This window comes from Halichoeres trimaculatus, unplaced genomic scaffold (assembly GCF_033239565.1).
Source record: "Halichoeres trimaculatus isolate MK-OKI-2021-1 unplaced genomic scaffold, fHalTri1.1 fHalTri1_scaffold_17, whole genome shotgun sequence".
Taxonomy (NCBI): Eukaryota; Metazoa; Chordata; class Actinopteri; order Labriformes; family Labridae; genus Halichoeres; species Halichoeres trimaculatus.
The window spans coordinates 27,541,862-27,561,690 of NW_027437195.1; the positions used below are offsets into that span (position 1 = coordinate 27,541,862).

General features: G+C 38.6%; 1 protein-coding gene across 2 annotated transcripts in view; it reads right to left on the minus strand.

Moving 5' to 3' along the window:
- Positions 1-19,829, minus strand: part of atrn (attractin) — a 226,201-nt gene that overhangs the window by 131,457 nt on the left and 74,915 nt on the right. For both annotated transcript variants that reach the window (XM_074692049.1, XM_074692048.1), the window contains exons 14-19: positions 19,096-19,234; positions 17,505-17,686; positions 13,157-13,376; positions 10,036-10,221; positions 4,163-4,408; positions 841-978 (exon numbers count right to left, since the gene is read on the minus strand). In XM_074692049.1, the coding sequence (XP_074548150.1) occupies positions 841-978; positions 4,163-4,408; positions 10,036-10,221; positions 13,157-13,376; positions 17,505-17,686; positions 19,096-19,234 (1,111 nt within the window). The remainder of the gene's footprint in view (positions 1-840; positions 979-4,162; positions 4,409-10,035; positions 10,222-13,156; positions 13,377-17,504; positions 17,687-19,095; positions 19,235-19,829) is intronic.

The window sequence follows — 19,829 nt, forward strand, 5'->3', positions numbered from 1 at the left end:
AGAGGTGACTTTCAGCATCCCAAGAGACTGCTTTCACAGCCAATAACAGATGCCAAATGTCTGTCTGGTTTTACCATAATGGAGGACTAGATTCATAACACCTGCAGGAATGTTTCCCACCTGTTGTGTTAGATTATTTCATCCTACACAAAGCAGAGCGAGCTGTGCAACATTAAGAAATCAGTGCAGAAAGAAGAAGCCACTCCAGGATTTTATCCTCATACATAAACAGGCATTATCTCCACTCTTAGTTTATCATCTCCTCTTTGAAGTATTGACTGCGTTTTACGCTCACGCTGCCTCCTGGGTCAACCTGATGTAAAGGGAGCCATCACTGGGCTGAGGAGTTAAACATGCCTGAGGGGCACTTTGCTGTAAAACCAGTAGGCAGGAAAACAGCGGCATAAACAATGTATGCATAATCCTGACAGGGTGAAGATATGCTGAGAGGTTTGTTTATTGATCGGCTGTCACTTCCGCAGCAGAGAGTAAATATAAATTCCACAGGGACATCTGTAATAAGAGCTCTAAAATAGGCAGGGAAGTTTAAAAAACACACACCGTGGCTGTAAATATATTGGAGAGTTAAATGAAGCTGTCTCAGGAACACGGGATTGATTTGTTGTCTGACTGACTGACTGTCAGCATCAGCTGCAGAGAGGAGTCAATCTTTAATATCCCAAAGGAGCGTTTTACAGTGCAGCCAGGAATCAGGGAAACAGCTGACATAAAATTGAACTGTAAAATAGTGACACATTAAATGAAGCCCCAGCCCGCGCAGGAAAACCCGACTGCTTGATTTAGTGCTGAACTGACTCCCAACCCCGCGGATGTACTCACGCTGGCAGCTGCCCCCGTTGGTCGGATCTCCGTAGAAGCCGGAGATGCAGCTCTCGCAGTGTCGCCCAGTTGTCAGGTCCTCGCATTTCTCGCACACGCTCTCGTTGACACACTGACTGTGACCGTTACACTGACACGCTGCCCGGGGAGGAAACAAAGGCACATTCAGTATGAAGATCACACGCTGCAGAAACACAGCCTGAGGACAAAACATGATTAAAACTGTATTCAATCTGTGATGTTTGGGCTCTGAACTGTCAGGATTTATGCTCCTCATGTTTGTTTCATCTCACTATTCCAGACAGTTTTTGAAACACGTACAAAATGAGTGATAGTTAGTTCAATTACAGAGACATTAACGAGGGAGCTGCCTCAACCTTGGCTTCACTATTCAGAGAAATCAGATTCATCTTCCCCTGTAACATTCTCATCCACACACAGACGACATCTGCAGCAAAAGCATGAGTTTCTTCAAAGCTTTTTAAGTGAAATTGCAAAACAAAAAGTCTCATTTAAGATTAAGGACGAAATAAAAAAATCATGGTTGAAGCAGAAACACTGAAAGAAAATATTATGCTAGTTATTAGTACAATTGCACTGGAGGCTATGACTGTGTACAAACCTCACTAGAATGAAGGCATTGCAATCACATGAATAAATATTATCCCCTTTAAGCCTTTTTTAAGATATATATTTTATCAGTTGAGTCCCTCTGAATCATGTTATGTATTTATTTTTTCTATTTTGTACTTCATTTTGAGGAATACACAATTTTTATGACTGGCAACAGTTGTTTCTGGTGGTCACTAGGTCACCTCATAATTATATAGAAACAATAATAATTATAATACTAATAAAGTTATACAAGACATAATAATAATATAGTCATAATAATAAAAAGAAAGGTGGTGCAACTTTTGTTGCCACTTGCAGAAACAAGCAATTACTCTAGAGACTTGAAGGATTAAATAATTATAAATCTGTTTGGAGGGAAATCATAAGAACTTAGTGAAAATTGGCGATTTGCAAACACCATGTCTTCCACCAGAAGGAACAGGAAGTAGATGATGTAATGTGACAGGAACCGTTTGGAAACTATTTTTTATACAATCCAAAACCTTTGTCTAGGATGGTAGCATATAAGTAGCATATAAGTGGAAAAGTTGTATTAGTAATGAGATTTTTTTTATTGTGAGTAGACAACAACGGTGATACATTTCGACAACAGTTGTTGCCAGTGGGGTAAAACAGATCAATGCTTCAAAGAAGAATGCAATTTGTTGGGGCAGAAATTTGGCACCTGGGAATCAGAGAACAGACCATATAGACACAGAAATGACATCCCTATATGTAAATAAGATAAATAACTAAGGCTGTTTAGTCTGTTAAAACAAATAATGATAATTAGTTCAGGTTAGTCCTCTGCTGCAGTCTGTGTCACTCCAGACAGCGCTGTGTGGCTGTAATGACCTCTGAACTGACAAAGACTTTGTTTACGTTTGCCCCTCCGGGCATGCGCAGTACTCTCTGGAGAGCTGACTCGACTTCCTCCTTTCTTTGAGGGGCAAACGTAAACAAAGTCTAAGGACCATGATGGAATATCGGTGAAAAACACAAGTTTTTGGACGATTAATGCAGTTTTAGGAGCGGCGCTGTCTATGCCCCGATGGATCCCATTATACGGACGTCCGCTGCACAATTTCAGATCTAAATATCTCCCGAAGCACTGCTTGGATCAGGAAAGCCTTCTGGGTGAGTATTTTGTTCTACTTCATTCTATAAACAATGTAAAAGCTGTATAAACCAAACTTATCCTTTAAAACAACTCTTCTTTGATCTGGAACTGTACAGAAAATAAAATGAACTCAACTTTGGGGGCAGGCAGTTTAATGGTTGGAGAAACACTGCTGTTAGAGACACTCTCTTGCAGGATCTCATTGAACATAGAAAATGAGGGCGCATGCTCCTCATCTAGCTCAGAGAGACGAGTCCTTTGTTTTGCACACTACTCTTCTTCTCCTGCACTGTGAGCTTCTATGTCTCTAAGCCGGTTCAGCATCCATCGAGGTCTGGATCGTTCCTCGCTGACACATTACACTCTTTGCAAATCCCCATTCATTGGTCATTCTCAAACTTATTGAAATATGTCCATACTGCACACATTTTGGACTTTATCCAGACAAGAGCGTGCTGGATGTGGTTTTTGTTCCACCTGTGCTGTTTGGGGAAAAAAAGTCTTTCAGCCAAAAACCCAAAATGCAATTTCAGGCGATTTTCAGTGGCTGTATTTTTGATGCATCCCTACTTAAGATGCTTTGAATTACATTAATAATCTTGGCCCATATGCATGGCCAGCCATTAGTGAGCTGACTATCATTTGAGATGAAATATGCAAAAACAATGGACAATCCTTTGGAAAGGTAGTGATGTGTAGCCATACAGCATATTTAGGTTTAGGAGACATGACATTTTTCAGTAAACAGATAAGATGAGGGAGACAATCAAAGTCTCAAACTGGCGAGGCTCGCTGCTGTCAGTTTTACCAGTTAGATACTTTTTGCTTTTAAACGTCTGGGCTCTTCCAAGATGTGTGTGGTGAAATGTTGGAGTTCATAAACTGCTTCAAGAGTTATTCACCACCGCACACATTTACTGTGTTCAAGGGCGCCAAACTTTCTCTTTCTCTTTGTTTACCTGATTGACTCACTGATAACAGCTGTTTGTGTATTCTTGTAAAAAAAATCTCCATTTCTGTGGCTAAACAATTGATCTTGATCTTCTTTCAGCCAGACTGTTACCATTCACCAGGTTTATTGCAGTTTATGAGTGGTAGACATGCACAGTTCGAGTTTGTTTGATGGGGTTTTCCAGGAAGTTCCCCTTAATTATGACGTAATCTGCACCTGCGTCTCCTTCGTGGTGTAATTAGTTCACTGGCTGATTGTTTGCAGTCGTGCATTCGGCTAACACTGCAGTCAAACCATTCCATAAAAGTACGTTAGGACTAATGTTCCCAATAGTTTAATGAACGTGCATACAGGCCCTAGTGTCTCTGGAGCTTTGACCAAACTTAAGGAAAGAAAATTTCTTCAATCTAATCCTTCGATTTCATCCTTCCACACTTTTCAAATCCTGTCTGAGTCTGAAGTGTACTTCAAAAGTTCTCAAAAGAGAATGTTTAATACAGGGAAGAAACTCTACAATAGGTAGACTTTCTATTATTGGACAGTAGATTTTTTTCAGTGAAGTGGTCTCACAGAGAACAAGTATTTTTGGTTGATTCATAAAAAAAGGAGTAACACATGGCTCTTCTTTTTCCTACCTGGGCAGTGAATGAAGGACCAGTTGTATTTGGCCTCTCCTGGACACATGCTGGTGTTGAGGGCAGGCTGGGGGCTTGCCGGCACACCAGGGAGGGAGGACGGGGCCGGGACCGAGGTCTGGAAGGGCCCCCGGTACGAGCCCTCGATGCACTGACCTTTGCCCGTGTTACTGGGGTCGGTGCACCAACCGCAGCCCGGCTGGTCCAGACACTGTCCGCATGTTCTGTACCCGGAGCAGTTCTCCGCTGCAGCGAGCACACGCACACACACACACACACACATACACACACACACACACACACACACACACACACACACACACACACACACACACACACACACACACACACACAGTTAGGAAACAAAGCAGGACATTTTTCACCATGGAGTCTGTTATTACTGCTGTTGAAAGCTCGTCTGTTGTCTCTTTCTAATGAGAGTCATTTCTGTGTGTGTGAGCTGAACCAAATACTAATCATACATCATGTTAATTAGTGCGCTCTATGTGAAAATAAAAGCTGGCACAGCTTTGAACGCTGGCAGGTGAGCTGGGCACACTGTGATCACACACAACAACCCGGGGCAGGCTGAACGTGTGTGCTGACGTTTTCTCTGATCAGTGAGCTGATGACAGAGACAGGATCCTGGTTATAACACATAGTTTATCTGAATGTCTTCCTGTGTGTGGAGTATCTTATTTTGAAGTCGCTGTCTTGCGTTTGTCAGTCTTTTATTTGTAGGTTTCCAGTCATATCATTTCTTGATCCAAGTTTTTACCATCCCTGTGTCTCTCGTCTCGCTGAATGTATCCCAAAGTCTTGTTCTGGAGTTTATAACGAGCCGTTTCACTCCCCAAAGTTTTCCTCGACCTCCTTATGTTTTTATTGGCCAGTGTCTGTGCCACAGTGGATTTAAACTGTTCATGTGTGGATTTAAAGAAAACAAGGAGGAAGATCTCTGTCTATCTGACTGACTACAGCTGATGTTGGTTTGTTTGTTTGATTGACAAGTCGGCTCTGCAGCTGTGAGTTCATGCCTTCTCTTCCTTTTCTGACTTTCTTTGACTTTTTGGTACGTAAAATCAAACATAAAACTGGAGAAAAAAAAGAATTCGCTTTTTGAATCGAGAATCATAAAGATTGAACTAAACTGTTGCTAACAAGACCTGGAGAAGGACTTTTGTGTTTGTTTCTTTTTTCTTTGAGGAAATTTTGTGCTGGTTTAAAAATTATTTTCAAACTGGTTTGGGGGGGTGTATATTTGGTGTTTATGGATGTGTGTTTTCCAATGCAACACAAACCATTTTTTTTTTATCTTACAACCAACCAAACTGTTGTTGTTTTGTGTATTTTCTTTTTCCTTCCTTTTTCTTATTGGAAGGTTTTTAAGTATAATACTTTTACACCCTTTGTGTTGCCTTTGTTAAAAAAACACACAAATTCAACTGACTTTTGCCGGGATAAACCCTGACTGACACCCCAGAAATCAATGACTAAAAAACGAGATTTATTGATCTGATACCAAGAAAATACAGGACTATTATGGCCGATACTGAAACTGATATTTTTTAATATTTCAGGTTGATGTATCATCAAACTGTGGACCTTTTCTTTTGATTATGTTGTTTAAAACCTAGGACAGAATTTGGGCAAAGTTTAAAGGTGACTGCAAATTACTTTAGTATCATGATAACCATTTATGTTCAGAAATAATACATCAGTAACAAAACAAATTTTCCACAAACATTGTTGTGTGGAATTATTTTCTTAAGAAAATAAAGTTCAAAACTATCACTTCAAGGTAAAATTAAAGGACATCATTTTTTGAGGTGCAGAGTTAAAGACTACAATACAAAAAATGAATAAATTAAAGTTCCTCCATTGTTGCACTAATTTTTTTAAACAGTAAAGTATGAGGAATTATCACACCAGAACAAATAAATAAATAAAACAAAATCAAATAAACTTCTTTTTTTTGGAGGCTTGCTTGTTTCCCTGGTGCCGTTGCATCATCAAAAAAAAGGGAGGGCAAGAAAAGTTAAACCAGAGTGTCGATCTTTTTACACTGGTATCATTTGATATTAATACCAATGTTGGAATCAATATTATCAATAATTCGATCGATCTGCCCACCTCTACGAAAAACCATCAAAAGTTGCTTTTCTATGTTCCCTGTTTTATTTTGTAGCATTTGGTTGTGGTACTTCCTGTTTCTCCTCTTTCGTGATTGTGTCTCTGCCGTCATATCTTCTCCTGTGTCTCATTTCTCTGTTGTATATTTAGTCTCAGTGTTTCTGTCTTTCTGACCTAGCTTATCTTACCTATTAAGTTTTTTTTTTTTAATGTCTTAAAATCTGATCCCAAAATGAAAGATGTAAAAACTTCTGAATCAGAAGCACCAGAAATACACTGTTTCAAAAAAGCCCATCTATACAAAAGAAAATTAAACGTGTTTACAACCCAGTTCAAAAAAATATCAGCATGTGTTTTACAGGCCCTGAATTTTCATATCTCACTACTTGGTGTTATGAAAATACAAGTTTTGTGTGTCTAAAAATGTTGCTGCCTTGATTGACAGGTGGGCAACCTGTAGCTGTTTACAAAGAGGCTGAAGCCTCTTTACCTCATTCTAACTTTAAGGAAGACAGGAACAGTCAAGCTTTTTCGATATCGCAGCTGCCAACAACTTTTTTTTGAGTGGATTTTTGGATTTTCAGCCTCCTTGTTTTTTTCTTTCATAAATCCGTCTTCACCTGTTGCACGTCTGCACCTTTTCTTTCGTAATCTTGAGTAAACATGTCTGTGTTTATATGGACTTCTTCTGTTGTTTAAGATGTTAGGCTGTGTATAATAAGCTCTTGTTCCACTAAAGGCTTCACTTACTGCTCGACCACACTTACATGTAGGCTCAGCCCTATTACCTCATGAGTGATGGTCACTGTGTGTGAGTGGGTGTTGTTGTGAAAGATGCAGCATTGTATAACTTAAATTACAGGTAATTAAACTCACAGCACCTTCACAAAGCCCAACAGTTCATTGAACTTCTCAGCCGCCGGCGCTCTGCACCTGCCCTCCACGGATATTTTCCTATATTTTAATTCCTAACGCTGCTCACTCTCCAGGGCTTTTCTCCGTGGCTGTAAGCAACAACTTGTACTTAATTGACCTGCCAGGTTAAATAAATGAAAACTGTTCTCTGCTGCACCGTACAGAAACAAAGCAGCAGCTAGAGACTAAGTTATCACGCTAAACTCTTTCTCATGTTCTGGAGAAGTCGGCGCTTAATGTGTTTGTCTTAATGAGGGTTAAAAAAATGTAAATATGCAATGATGTTCAGCTCCACAGAGCCATGGTTAGTTATAATGTGTGTTTTAGAGTCTATTTAAACTGTGATGGAGTTAACATGTGTGCTCAAGCAGTGGAGGACATTAACTGTGAAGCATTGTGTGCACGCTGTGGATTCATGCTTTTATTCTGTCATTGATTGGAGCTTATGGATGCTGCCTGGGAGTGGGGGAGTCGTGCATGGAGATGTTGCATCTTAATCAGAGCAAACAGCTTCCTGCAGCAACTCCATGAGAAAGAAAGTGTTTTCATACATCTGCAACAGCAATCAGGTACTAAATTTAATATCAAAGGTTTTATCTTAAGCTTATTTCTAACTACTGTCCTTTTTATTTTTGATACTGCTACATATAAAGAGCTCTAGGGATGGGTACCTTTTACATTCAAAACGATAAGGTACCGATGCCCGGTGCCTGGAAATCGGTAGCAGTACTCAATGGTACCAATTTTCTGTACTTTTTTGTGTTTATGTGGTAAAAAAAATATCATTTTTAAAAAAAATAAAGTATATGTTTTTTTCAATTTAACACATTTATTCTTCGTTATATAACCTTGTAATGCTGTGTTCATGTCCAGCATGGAAAACTGCCTACTCTTCCACTCACTCACAGTCACAAAGATGCATTTAGGTACTCAAACATGGTACCTTTTGATTTTACTTGAATCGGTACCGGGTACTTTTGACAGAATTCGGTTGATACCTATAAAAGTACCCAAGTTGGTACCCATCCCTTGTTAGCAGTGGCTTCTAAATCCAGTATTTCCGTTACATTTGTAGTCTTTCTTTTTCAGTTGCCCCTGTTTTTTTTTTCTTCACTTATTATTTGCTTTTGAGTAATTTTATAAAACAAAATGCACAATGAAATATAAACAACCATACGGAAATATAAAGGGGATACTCACTAGTTACACATCTATATCTGTATACGCGTACATATATAAATATTTGTATTTTTTTAAGGAACGATCACCACCTGTCTCTCTGTAACCAGTCCATTTCTTCCAGTGTTGACTCACTGAGAGCTAGCTGTCTTTCACAACCCACATAAAAAAAATTTCAATGACTACGTAAACACAGAGACTACTGTAAGAAAGAGTAGACTTTTTCCTTATATCTGGAAAGAAAAGATTGTTTCTACGTTTTCCTGTTCTTTAGAAATTGCCAGTAGAACATAGGTTGGTTTCACCAAAAACACCTGTTTTTGACCAAACAACAGAGAAATCGAGGTTTTGATTGATTGTTTCGATTTGTTTTCAGTGCTCATCATCCCAAGAAGGCACTGCTGCCACCTGCAGGGGTCAGTTCAACAGTACACTAGTGTCCAAGCCTGACATTAATGGACAAGCTCTGCCAGCTTCCTGCCCGCATAAAAAACATAATTTACATCTTCACGTTATTGGCTCTCAACGTATGTAATCAACTGACGTCTCAGGGAGCAGATGGCCTAGCACTCAAGGTCATTATCTGAGCTTTGACATTTGAAACATTATTCTTGTCTTAATTTTATTTCTATAACATTACACCTCCTACAAAAATCATATTATTTTGGAAATGTTTTGGTTGCCCACTTGTAATACCTTGATGGCCCACCAGGGGGTGCGGCCCACAGGTTGGGAAACACTGGTTTAGATCTTTGAAGTGGTGGCTCTGTAAGCAGAAATCTGAATTTCAATCACCTCATTACCTTCAGCTGATATTTCTTTTCTTATTTCTGAATCATAGAAATGTCTGAGTCATAAATACCAACATAGGTCTCCATTATCAAGCTCAAATTCTTGTTGAAGTTTCTCAAAAGTTTTAAACCTGTTTTTCTCTTCGAGTGAATGCATCCCTCCAGGTTTAAATTTAGGGCTTTGCAAAAGCCAAATCAACAGCTGACTTTGTCTTTCCAGATCATATTTCTTAACAACTTCAAACCATATTTTCAGTGCACCTTCACAAATAAAATTATCAACTTTTTTGTCTGTATTTTATTGTCCATCCAGGTAGTTTTCCTTGTTTTTAATTCCTGGGAAAAATGCTTTGAGTTGCATTAGTTTTGTATTAAAAGTGATCTGGCTTGAGGAAAGTGCTGTGAACTTCAAAATAAACATTTAATGTGTAATTAGTTTCAAGGGTTTTAAAAGCAAACGGTGCAGATATAATGAGATCAGTGAATTAAGTGAAGTAATAAAAAAGACCTGCACTGAGGGGAAGTGAGGACTCTGTGAAAAATAAAAAAAAATCAGCTTCACTCTGAATTATGACTCACTCTGCATAACTTTTAACCCTAATACAATCAAAAGGAGAGAGTTATTTAACTAAATTCAACCTTGTGCAGCTGTTACAAATAAAACAATGAGGGTCAAAGGTCAAAACAGTTGTTTGGATAAACTGGGGTTTTAAAACAGGGTCTCTTTATGCTTTTGGAGTCAGTTTGATAATGTTTGGATGTTCAGGAAAGTGCAGATTTTTGTATATTCAGCTGTTCAGCATTAAACATGAACTGAAATTCTATTGTAAAAATTGAATAAATAAGACATCTTACGTGGACAAGTGTTCATGGTGTACCACTCCATACACTGTCCGAAGGGGAAAGAAGCCACGTAGGCGTTGGAGTCGACGCACTGCTTCATGTTGCTGCACCACATACACTCGGAGCTGCTGCTGGTGCACTCGCTGCAGGTGGCTCTCATGGCGCACGGCGTCCGGCACTGCTTGGCGCTGTGGTTGGCTGCGGGACATTTTCAACAAGTTATGTTACAGCCCATGGGAGGCGTGAGTTTAACAGCATGGGTGATTCAGAGCGGGTCAAACCTCCTCCGGTGGTGCTGCCTCTCATGAACTCAACTATACCATGATAAATAAATCCAGACAGAAATCCAATGTGCTTCAAAAGTTGATGCAAGAAAAGGTCACAGAGTTGATCTTCACAAAGTCTCTGTGAGAGCTGGAACTGTTCTGATGAAATCCATCTGAAAGCATTGTTTCGTATTTTAAGGTAAAACTTGAATTTCAAACTCTTAACCAGGTTTACAGCTCTGCAGGACACAGTGTGAAAGCAGCTGGTATCAAATAAACCTGCAATCTGTGGTTGTATTAAGTACAGAGCAATCCTATTAAAGTAGGCAAAATGCATAAGACATGTAAATAATAGAGTTGACGATAAAGATGTATGTGTGTGTGTGTGTGTGTGAGAGTGTGTGTTTTTAATATATAAACTTTTTTTTTTTTTGTAATAAATTTCTGCTTGATTCACACCCATTTCATGTCTGTAGATATGGGAAAATTAATGTTAAAAAATTTATTTCATACTATTATTACATCAAAACCCCTCTTCTATTTGAACATTCATGACCCTCTCTATTCCATCACCCCCACCTTTTCTTTTGTTTGCTTTTGTTATTGTTTGGACAACTGTTCATTGGCCATCACTAAATGCTGAGCTTTATAAACACAGCTGTAAATATAAAACAAAAAATCAATGTTAAAAAAGAGACATGAATGTTAACTGGAGATGTATGTGATATGAATGCTTAATTAAGTAAAAAAATACATGATAAAAATACAAATATTTATAATTAAACAAAAAAATTAACACATAAATATCATAATATTTATGAAATAAATAAATACATTTATAAATAAATAATAAAATAGTTTTATTGAATAAATAAATTAATAAATTGATTCATAAATACACTAAAAATATTTTAATAAATCATATTTATAAAAACAATTACTCTTTATAATTGATAATGAAGAAGAAGTTTCCTGACTTAGTCCACTTCGAAACTACCTGAATCTATAACTGTTTACGTCCAGTCATGGTTAGTTTTATTTCAAAACATACAGTTTGAAATAATGATAATATTATTTATAAAACACCCATAACAACACAGGTTTACAAAGTGATCAGACAGTTCAGAAAAAAACAGACAATCTTACCACAGACAGGCTGCATGACAAGTTAATGAAGGACACAAAAAGCTCAACAACAGACCGTCCAACCAGCAATTAACTAATCCAGTGTAAGAACCCAATCACAGGAGCACCCCACCAGCATAATTCATCCAAATATAAATCATAAGAGTAAACATAAGAACCCAGAGAAGAATCAATCTACATAATCAGAGGCTACGAGGATAAAAGGCATAAGAAAAGAGCGAAGCATTAAACTGTGATTCGACAACTTCCATGTCTTAATATTTACTGACTGCAGCAGATTTAACCCTCTGATGAATACCTGTCATTTTTTAATTTCCTTTTTTTTGTAGCATTACAGACATTCCCAAACATTTAAGCTTTGTACAGGGCTCTTGTCTGTGTTTTGTGCTCTCTGCTGCCGTTCTCCATTAAGGTTTATTCAGTGGTCTGCAAGTCAATTTTCTCAGACTCTGAGATCCTGGCCCTCATCATCCTATAAGCTTCCTTAATTTTTGCTGTGTTTACAGTCTACACAATGTAATGCTTGTTACTCACACAAACCAGAGCTCATCTATAAGGGTTCATTTTTAAATGAATAGTCTTAAAATACAGCAAATATACATTGATTTAACTTTTTTTTTTTTCAAAAATTATATCAGATGTTTTTTTTTTTAATAATTATACTATTACTAAGGTTTTACTGTATATCAGCTTTTTTTTTTTTTTTCCTCTATGGTTCTTCTGGAGTCTGTTGTGTGCCACAAGTGTGGCTGCCTGTTGGTCATCTCAGGGTCAGAGAAAATTGACTTGCAGTTACAACGACTGACCACTGAATGAACCTTAAAGGAGAGTGGCAGCAAAGAGCACTCTAAAGTGATATGCGGTTCCACCAGAGACCATTACATCAAGGAGAACATGACTTTTTAACAGCTGTCCACTGCAGTCACCAGAGGGTTAAATCACACCAATGCACCTAAAGAGTTTATGCAAAGCTCCTCTAAGGTACTTACGGATTGCTGCAGTTTTGGCGCCCCCTGTGGACAAAGTGGAACCTCTTATCTCTTTCTTGTACTGAACATTATTAAGCGGTGTTTTCTGCTGTCATTTCACAGTAACATACAAAACCTTATATTAACATTAAAGGCTGTTCCTGGTTAAAGACATGTTAGATGGGCTACAGCCAGGCAGCTGTACGAGTCCCTCCGATCCAAGCGAGTAGCAAGTCATTTGGTCCAAATTTCAAGCAAGTCTCGGGCTTTTCTGTTGTGGGCAAGTCAACTCAAGTCACAAGGTTGTCGAGACGAGTCAATGGTCATATCTCAGGTTTATATCTTGAAGAGAGAAACCATATCTTCCTTAAGTAAATGTCAAAAAATACCATGCAACGAGTTGTTTTCGAGTCGAGTCGAGTCTAAAGTCATTGTCTTTCAAGTCAAGTCAGGTCTCAAGTTTTCTACCCTCCAGTCAAGTCAAATTGCAAGTCTTCAAATTTACGAGTTGAATCAAGTCTCTATGACTCAAGTCCAATTGTCTGGCTTGGATTTAATTTATGCAGGTGTCATATGAGACATGGTACCATCCCAAACATGACCTGATCAGACAGACGTGGGATGAGGGGAACAGAAGTAATCTTCTGTGCTTTACATAAGACCGCAGGCTAAGGTGAGTACATCTTTTAAACAGTTAAAGCATGGCTGCTGGCAGAATAACTACACACTGAAAAAAACTGAGAGCTAACCCACCTGGTCGTTCACACAGGCTGCCATTCACGGGATTGATGCAGGTTTGAGCTTTCAGTCCGCTGGACGCTGGCTCAGCGAGGTAACCGCAGAAACCAGCGTCACTCGGCTCGCCAGGCAGCCACTGCAGGGTGGTGTTAGTGAAGGGCGACATGTCCTCCCAGCACCAGTAGGACACGTTGATCTTCCTGAGCCCCACCCAGGGCGTCACTGTGGCCTTGTACTGCAAACACACAACATTTCATCACAGTTAAAACAGAGAGACTCTGCATCTTGGTGACATCAGGTCGTCTGTTCACCTTCAAGGCTGCAGAAAAAGCTGAAGTTTCAGGATGAGTATTTTCTGTTACATGTCCAGCTGCAGCCTGGTTTCAGTGGCAGAAAGAGCAGTTTACATTTCAATATTTCATCTGTGCTGACATAAAGTCCCCCGGACTGTGCGAGCAGCTATAAAAGCAGCTTTACTTGGCTCCTCAGGGGGAGGCTCTGTTATCCATCCCATCTCTAATCAATGGCCGTGCTGTTGCAGTCGTAGTAAACAAAGAGAGCTCGATCTCTCGCAGACGTGGGTCGAATTACTGTTCCATCGAGATTTAATTGCATTTTTTGGATTGATTGATCCTGTCTGGAGCTCCTGAACAGCACAAACAGCGTCGCTGCAACAAGGCGCGGAAGACCAGCGAGGCATGTTTCAGAGTCGTGTGCCTGCACCGGGTTTTTATTATTGAACTGGACAGATTGAACGCTTCTCCAGAGATGTTCAGTTTTATTTGTTTTATTTTACCTCAAAGCACAAAGATTACACAGAGCTGGAGCAGAATTAAAGCAACAGGGGAAATCTAAATAATTCCATTAGTATGGATGGAAAAGGTTTCTTCATCCCAGCCACGCTGCGTGAGTTCGACTCAAACATTTGAGTCTTTTTTAGCTTTAACATTTCATACCCTGTGCACTGGCCCTGGAGCACTTTGTAGTAGCATAAGTGGCTTACATTTATGCATGGGTGGCTCGGTGAGGGATGGTAGTGTTGGGTGATCTGCAGGGAAACTGCAGCTGCAGATGTTTGGTTTGAGTGCAGAGCAGGAGCTTTTGACACTTTCAGGATTATGTAACACTCTCCTGGGAACTCAAGTGTAGATGCACAGGAAAATATTTGGACAGATTTAGCTGCGATGAGGCCGACATCGCGGCTCCTGGGAGGGAGAAGTGTTTCTTATCAGCTTTAAAAACGGAGATTATTTCATAAAGTGTGATGGTGTGAACTTCATGCAGCACAGAGACCTTTAAGACATTAACGTCCAACACTCTACAGCTGGAAATGAATATTTTAAAGATAAACAAGTTGTTAATTAATCACTCTGTGCAGGAAATGTCAGAAAAACACACTGATGTCAAATCGAGGACTGTAAACACCCACTGCCTAAAACTACAGGATAAAAAACTCTTCATAATAATATGTGCACACTTTGAAATGTGCAAACTTAACCTTAACTGTCCCAAAGCATAAAAATAACAGCAAACTAGTGAGTCTAACCCACAGGATGGCTGTTTTTTAGCTCAGAATATAAGAAATTAAATTTGGATTTCTGGTGATCAAATGTTGTCAGATCTGCTTAGATGGTTACAAATATTTATTCTATTTTTCATACCTGTCCCTTCTCAAAAAATGCAGGTTAGTTTTTTTCTTGGTTTTTAATTTCACTGTTATACGAGAATGGATTACTTTAACATCATTCCTCTATATTTTTATATTTGTATCTATTTATTTATTTATTTATTTATTTTTAATTTAATTTATCTATTTATTTATTTATTTTTATTGTATTTATTTATTTTTAATTAAATTAATTAATTGATTATTTTTTATTGTGTTTATCTATTTTTAATTAAATCAATTAATGATTAATTTTATTGTATTTATTTATTTATTTATTTATTTATTTTTCTACTTCTCATCTGCAAACCTTTGAGTATCATTTTTTTTTTGTCTTAACCCTTTAATTTCCACTCCTTTTAACCCTTTTACTTTAACTTTTTAAATGCAAGGGACATGAAGTCTATTTAACCCTTTAACGTTCTATCCAAGATGAACTAAAAAATAAATAAAAATGATCTTTTCCATTGTTTTTTTTTATGTTGTTGGAGCACAAAGATCAAAAACCACAAAAATCAGAAAAAAATATTTCAAATTGTAAGGACGACCCAATCAGGTTTTACTCAGTTCAACATATTCTCAATGAGAAATAACGACGCAAAAATGCTCTACCAAAAGGTTGAGCTACAAGTTAGAGGGTTAAGTATTAACCAAGTGAATAGTCCAGAAGAAAACTCACGGAAAGAAGTCAAACTTAGAAAATAACGACTTAGTCAGTTGTGACTTACATTTCAAATCAATGAGGGGCTGTGTCATCGGACACTTTCATGGAAAAATATCACTAATCTATCCATGTGGATTACTGATGAGGAGATATGTCCACGGCCTCGACAGCAGAGGCTCTACATCTCCAGCTTGGACAGCCTGACAGCTCCTGCTGTTTGGCGCCTGATAACGTGCTTTAGAGAAATAAAAGTTCACTCACGTTTTCTTTGCTCCCTATAGTAAACAGTTTTTCAGGTTTTGAGTCACAAGCTAACGTCAAAACTCCTGTAAGTTTTTAAAAGTGAGGATGTTTATCTATGGAGCTCATTGAAGCTCACACTGCACTAGTCTAACCAGCAACACTCACAGTAGAGCATGGGCAGAGTGAGTGAGAGGAGCACAGTTAGAGAAGAGAAACTGAAACTTAAGTATGGTCACAGATTTGAGGAACAGTAGGGACAATATTAAAACCTCCTAATATATAAACACTCACTTCTCAAAGTTACTTTTAAACAGTTACCTCCACCAAGAAGGTAAATCTTTTTGGGAGAGTTTATCTGTCTGTTTTTTTTGTCTGTGAACAACATAACTCAAAAACTAATAAACAGATCTTCGTGAAATTTTCAGGAAATGTTCAAAATGGTATAAGGAAGAAGTGATTACATTTTGGAGGAGATCCAGATCACCGTCTGGAACCAGGACTTTTTTAAAGGATTCTTTATCATTGTGAGATAGGGCTGTTTTCACCATATGTGTATATAACTCCACCATAAATGGTTGGATTGCTTTGCAAAACAATACAAGACAAGGTCACCATAATTTCTGACAGATGTAAAAGTACGATCCAGATCCTGGCAAAATTCTGGATACTAAGATCCAGAATCATAATTTTCAACACTGTCAGGTAACAAAATATCGTACAAACCTGCAACTAACACCAAATTGTAGCAGACAGTCTGCTGAAAGGGAGTATAACATTAAAGTCGGACTTAAGTGTTGATGATAATCACAATATGCTTGGTGGGGGTCTGCGCTTTCTGAGTGCTTTTCTAGTTCTCTGTAAAAATGCTGTAAACATACCAGATCATTATACTATGTATACTGTGTATGACTTTATCTCCACATAGTAGGAGAAAACACTGACTGACTGTCCAATGAGTATAAAAGATGAAAGATTAATAAAAACCCAAATCCAAAGACAAGACGTAAGGAAACATGGACGTGCAGTCAATTCCTTGGTGCTTGGTACAAACTTTTCACAGTAAGACGCTTTGATTTCCCTCCCTCAGAAAATGACTGAGCTGTATATATAAAAAGTCTGACTCCTGAGTTATTTAAGATTTCATTTAGACCTTTACAGTCAGCGTACACATTCATCTCAGGTACCGTCAGAGATAACCCTACACAACCCGTCTGCTTGACCATGAGCATCACGGCCACAGATACAGCACGTTAGATCAAAGCCTGCGCTTCGAAAACGCTTCGTTTGCAGATCTTTAGCCTTCACTCCTTGATTCTGAGTGAGGTGTTTCCGCGTCTTAACCTGATGCAAAGATTAAAGCCAGCACTGTACACACCCCTCCTCCATCATTCCCACTTCCATCTGTAGATATGTGACCTGCATCTGATGATATAAACAGCAGCGTGTGATGGCTAGTCGATTGTTGGGATGGATTTCTGCGTATGTGCTCTGATGGAGCGGGTAAGAGGTGTCTGAGCTCCCAGGAAAGATTCTGTTAGTGGGAGATTTGTTTCACGCTCGCTGATCCAAAAATCACACACAAAAGAGAGTAACCGTAGCTCACCTTCAGATAGAAGACAACCAACTGCTGAAGATGGCGGCTGACATTAAGACAAGAGCGGAGACTAAACATCTGTCAGACTTCTGAACATGAACCAGAGATGAGATCAGAAATGAATGTGTTTATTCACACGTCAGCTCTTGTCTGATCCTGGATGCTTTCTGTGTTTCTCTGCTACGTCTCTACTCACCACCACACTCATGATCTGCAGCTCCTTCAGGACAAAGTCCACCTTCTTCTGCGTGGTCAGCGAGGCCAGGACGGCGTTGTGGCTCCTGCAGGCCAGCTTGGCGTTATCGTACGAGTCCTTGGCAGTGATGAACTTCAGGCAAGAGTTTCCCACCAGGTGCCAGCTCTCTCCACACACGTTCTCTGAAATGAAGAGAGATAAATGGATGAAGAGCTGAGGCTAGACTAGGAAATTTGTTTCCTGTTTTTCTGGAAGGTTGAAGAAGAAAAACACTCCAGAGGGCACATAAAATCTGGAAAATGAAAAGGATATCATTCTAATTTGAAGTCATAATTCATTCATTCAATTGAATACGACATATTGTGCCCATTTCCAGCACTTTCCACCCACTTTCTTTTGATTGGGCTCTCCAGAAGCATCATTCACTGTTGCCAATACTATAAAGTTAACAAGTATTTCTCTAAAATAAAACTGTTATGTTTTGGACCCAATTCTGACCTCATAGATCTGGAAATAAACAACAAGCCACAAATAACAGAGCAGGATGTCTCCGTTCTCTGTTAAGACGATTACTAGGCCCCTTTCAGGAGATTCTCCAATCTGTGATGTCACAGATTGAGCCAATGTTTCATCCCTCTCAAGTTTCTTGAAGCCTTTCAGAGCAGCCTGTAGTCTCATCCTGGAGTGAGTCACAACAAACATTATCTCAAGACACTTTGCAAAAACATGAATATATCTAGACCCGTTAATAGGGATGCACTGATATAAAAATTTTGGCCGATACCGATAGCTGATATAATTTTGCTGTTATGGTCGATAACTGATATTTACCAATATCAGTATTGGTTAATTAACAAAAATAATAAAAAAACTATCTGAGATTATGTGTCGAGGTAGTTAAAAGAGAAAGAGCAGCGCAATCTTGAGAAAATACGACCATGGAGAGGATCAAAGGATAGAGCGCGGAGATGAACGCGATCAAAAATATGTTTTGTCTGATTTTTGGATCAAAAAAGGAAGAGAGACAAAAAAGAAGAGAGTCCACTCTTCTTAGGTAGTTTTGGTGTTTAGTCATAGAAAACAAGATTATTTGGGTCTTGAAAGATCGTTCAAGATGCTCTGCAAATGGTCATCAGTTAATGAGTAAATATCGTACAAAAGATGAATCCTAAATCATAACATTACCCACAACCAGGGCAAATTTGACCAATTTCATGATTGACAGTCAGCAAACATAACCTCTGCTAACAGGGAACATATGAGAAGTGCAACTGCTGCTTAAATTCAAGTTTAACCAAAAGCAGGAGCCAAATATGGGGCTACTCAATCTGAACTGTGCAAACATAACCACAAAGAATGCAAAAAATATCTGCAGCTTCAGCCTATTATTTTATTGTTTTATTATATCAGCAGAATTTGGTGCGTTGGCTGATATCTGATATTTTATTTTCAAGCTAATATCGTCCGATACTGACAACATGTCGATAATAAAGTGCATCCCTACTCAAAGAAATATGACTTTATACATTTGGAGTGTACAGAAGCATATAGTTGAAGAAAAGTTTGACTATAATCTTATGTAGTACTTTACCTGGCAGCGAGATGCACTCCTGGTTTCTGGGTTCCCACTGACAGTTCTGGTCCACCGCGCAGCTCTTGCAGCTGGTTTTCTTATTGCACACATATGACGGGTTGTCCTTGGGGCAAACTTCATACTCTGCAATGGCTCCCTGGGAAAACAGACGGTAACTATTAATACGCTTGGCCCCAAAAGGGAAAACGCTTTTTTTTTCGCATCTGATCATAGAACAGCTGCAGATGAAGCTGGAGACACTGACCCTCGTCGATGAAATATTACCCAGACAAACACAGAAAAAAGATGCTGGACTGTCTGAGTGTCAGGACTCATGGAAATGAGCAGTGATTTAATCACAGACAAATCAGATTTCAAGTCAGAAGCAAAAAAAAAGGCTCTTCAGAAGTGGTTTATCTAATCATTACTCAAATTTGACGTGTTACAATTTTATAAGCTTAATGAAAACTCTTGGAGGTCATTAATGAAGGGCTTGTCACAACAACAACGTTGTAAATCAGGGTTCCTACAGCTCAACCCAGGTTAAATTCAAGACTTTGTAAGAATTTTTTAAGGTCGTTTGATATGAAATTTAAGACCAACTCAACAATGAACAACACTTGAAACAAAGACAACAAACAAATAAAAACATCTTATAAATTACCTGGCAATTTTAACCCCATGTTTTTTTTTTTAATATAACATCACTTTTTACCTTCTTTTTGATCCCATTTTTACAAATTTATACCTGT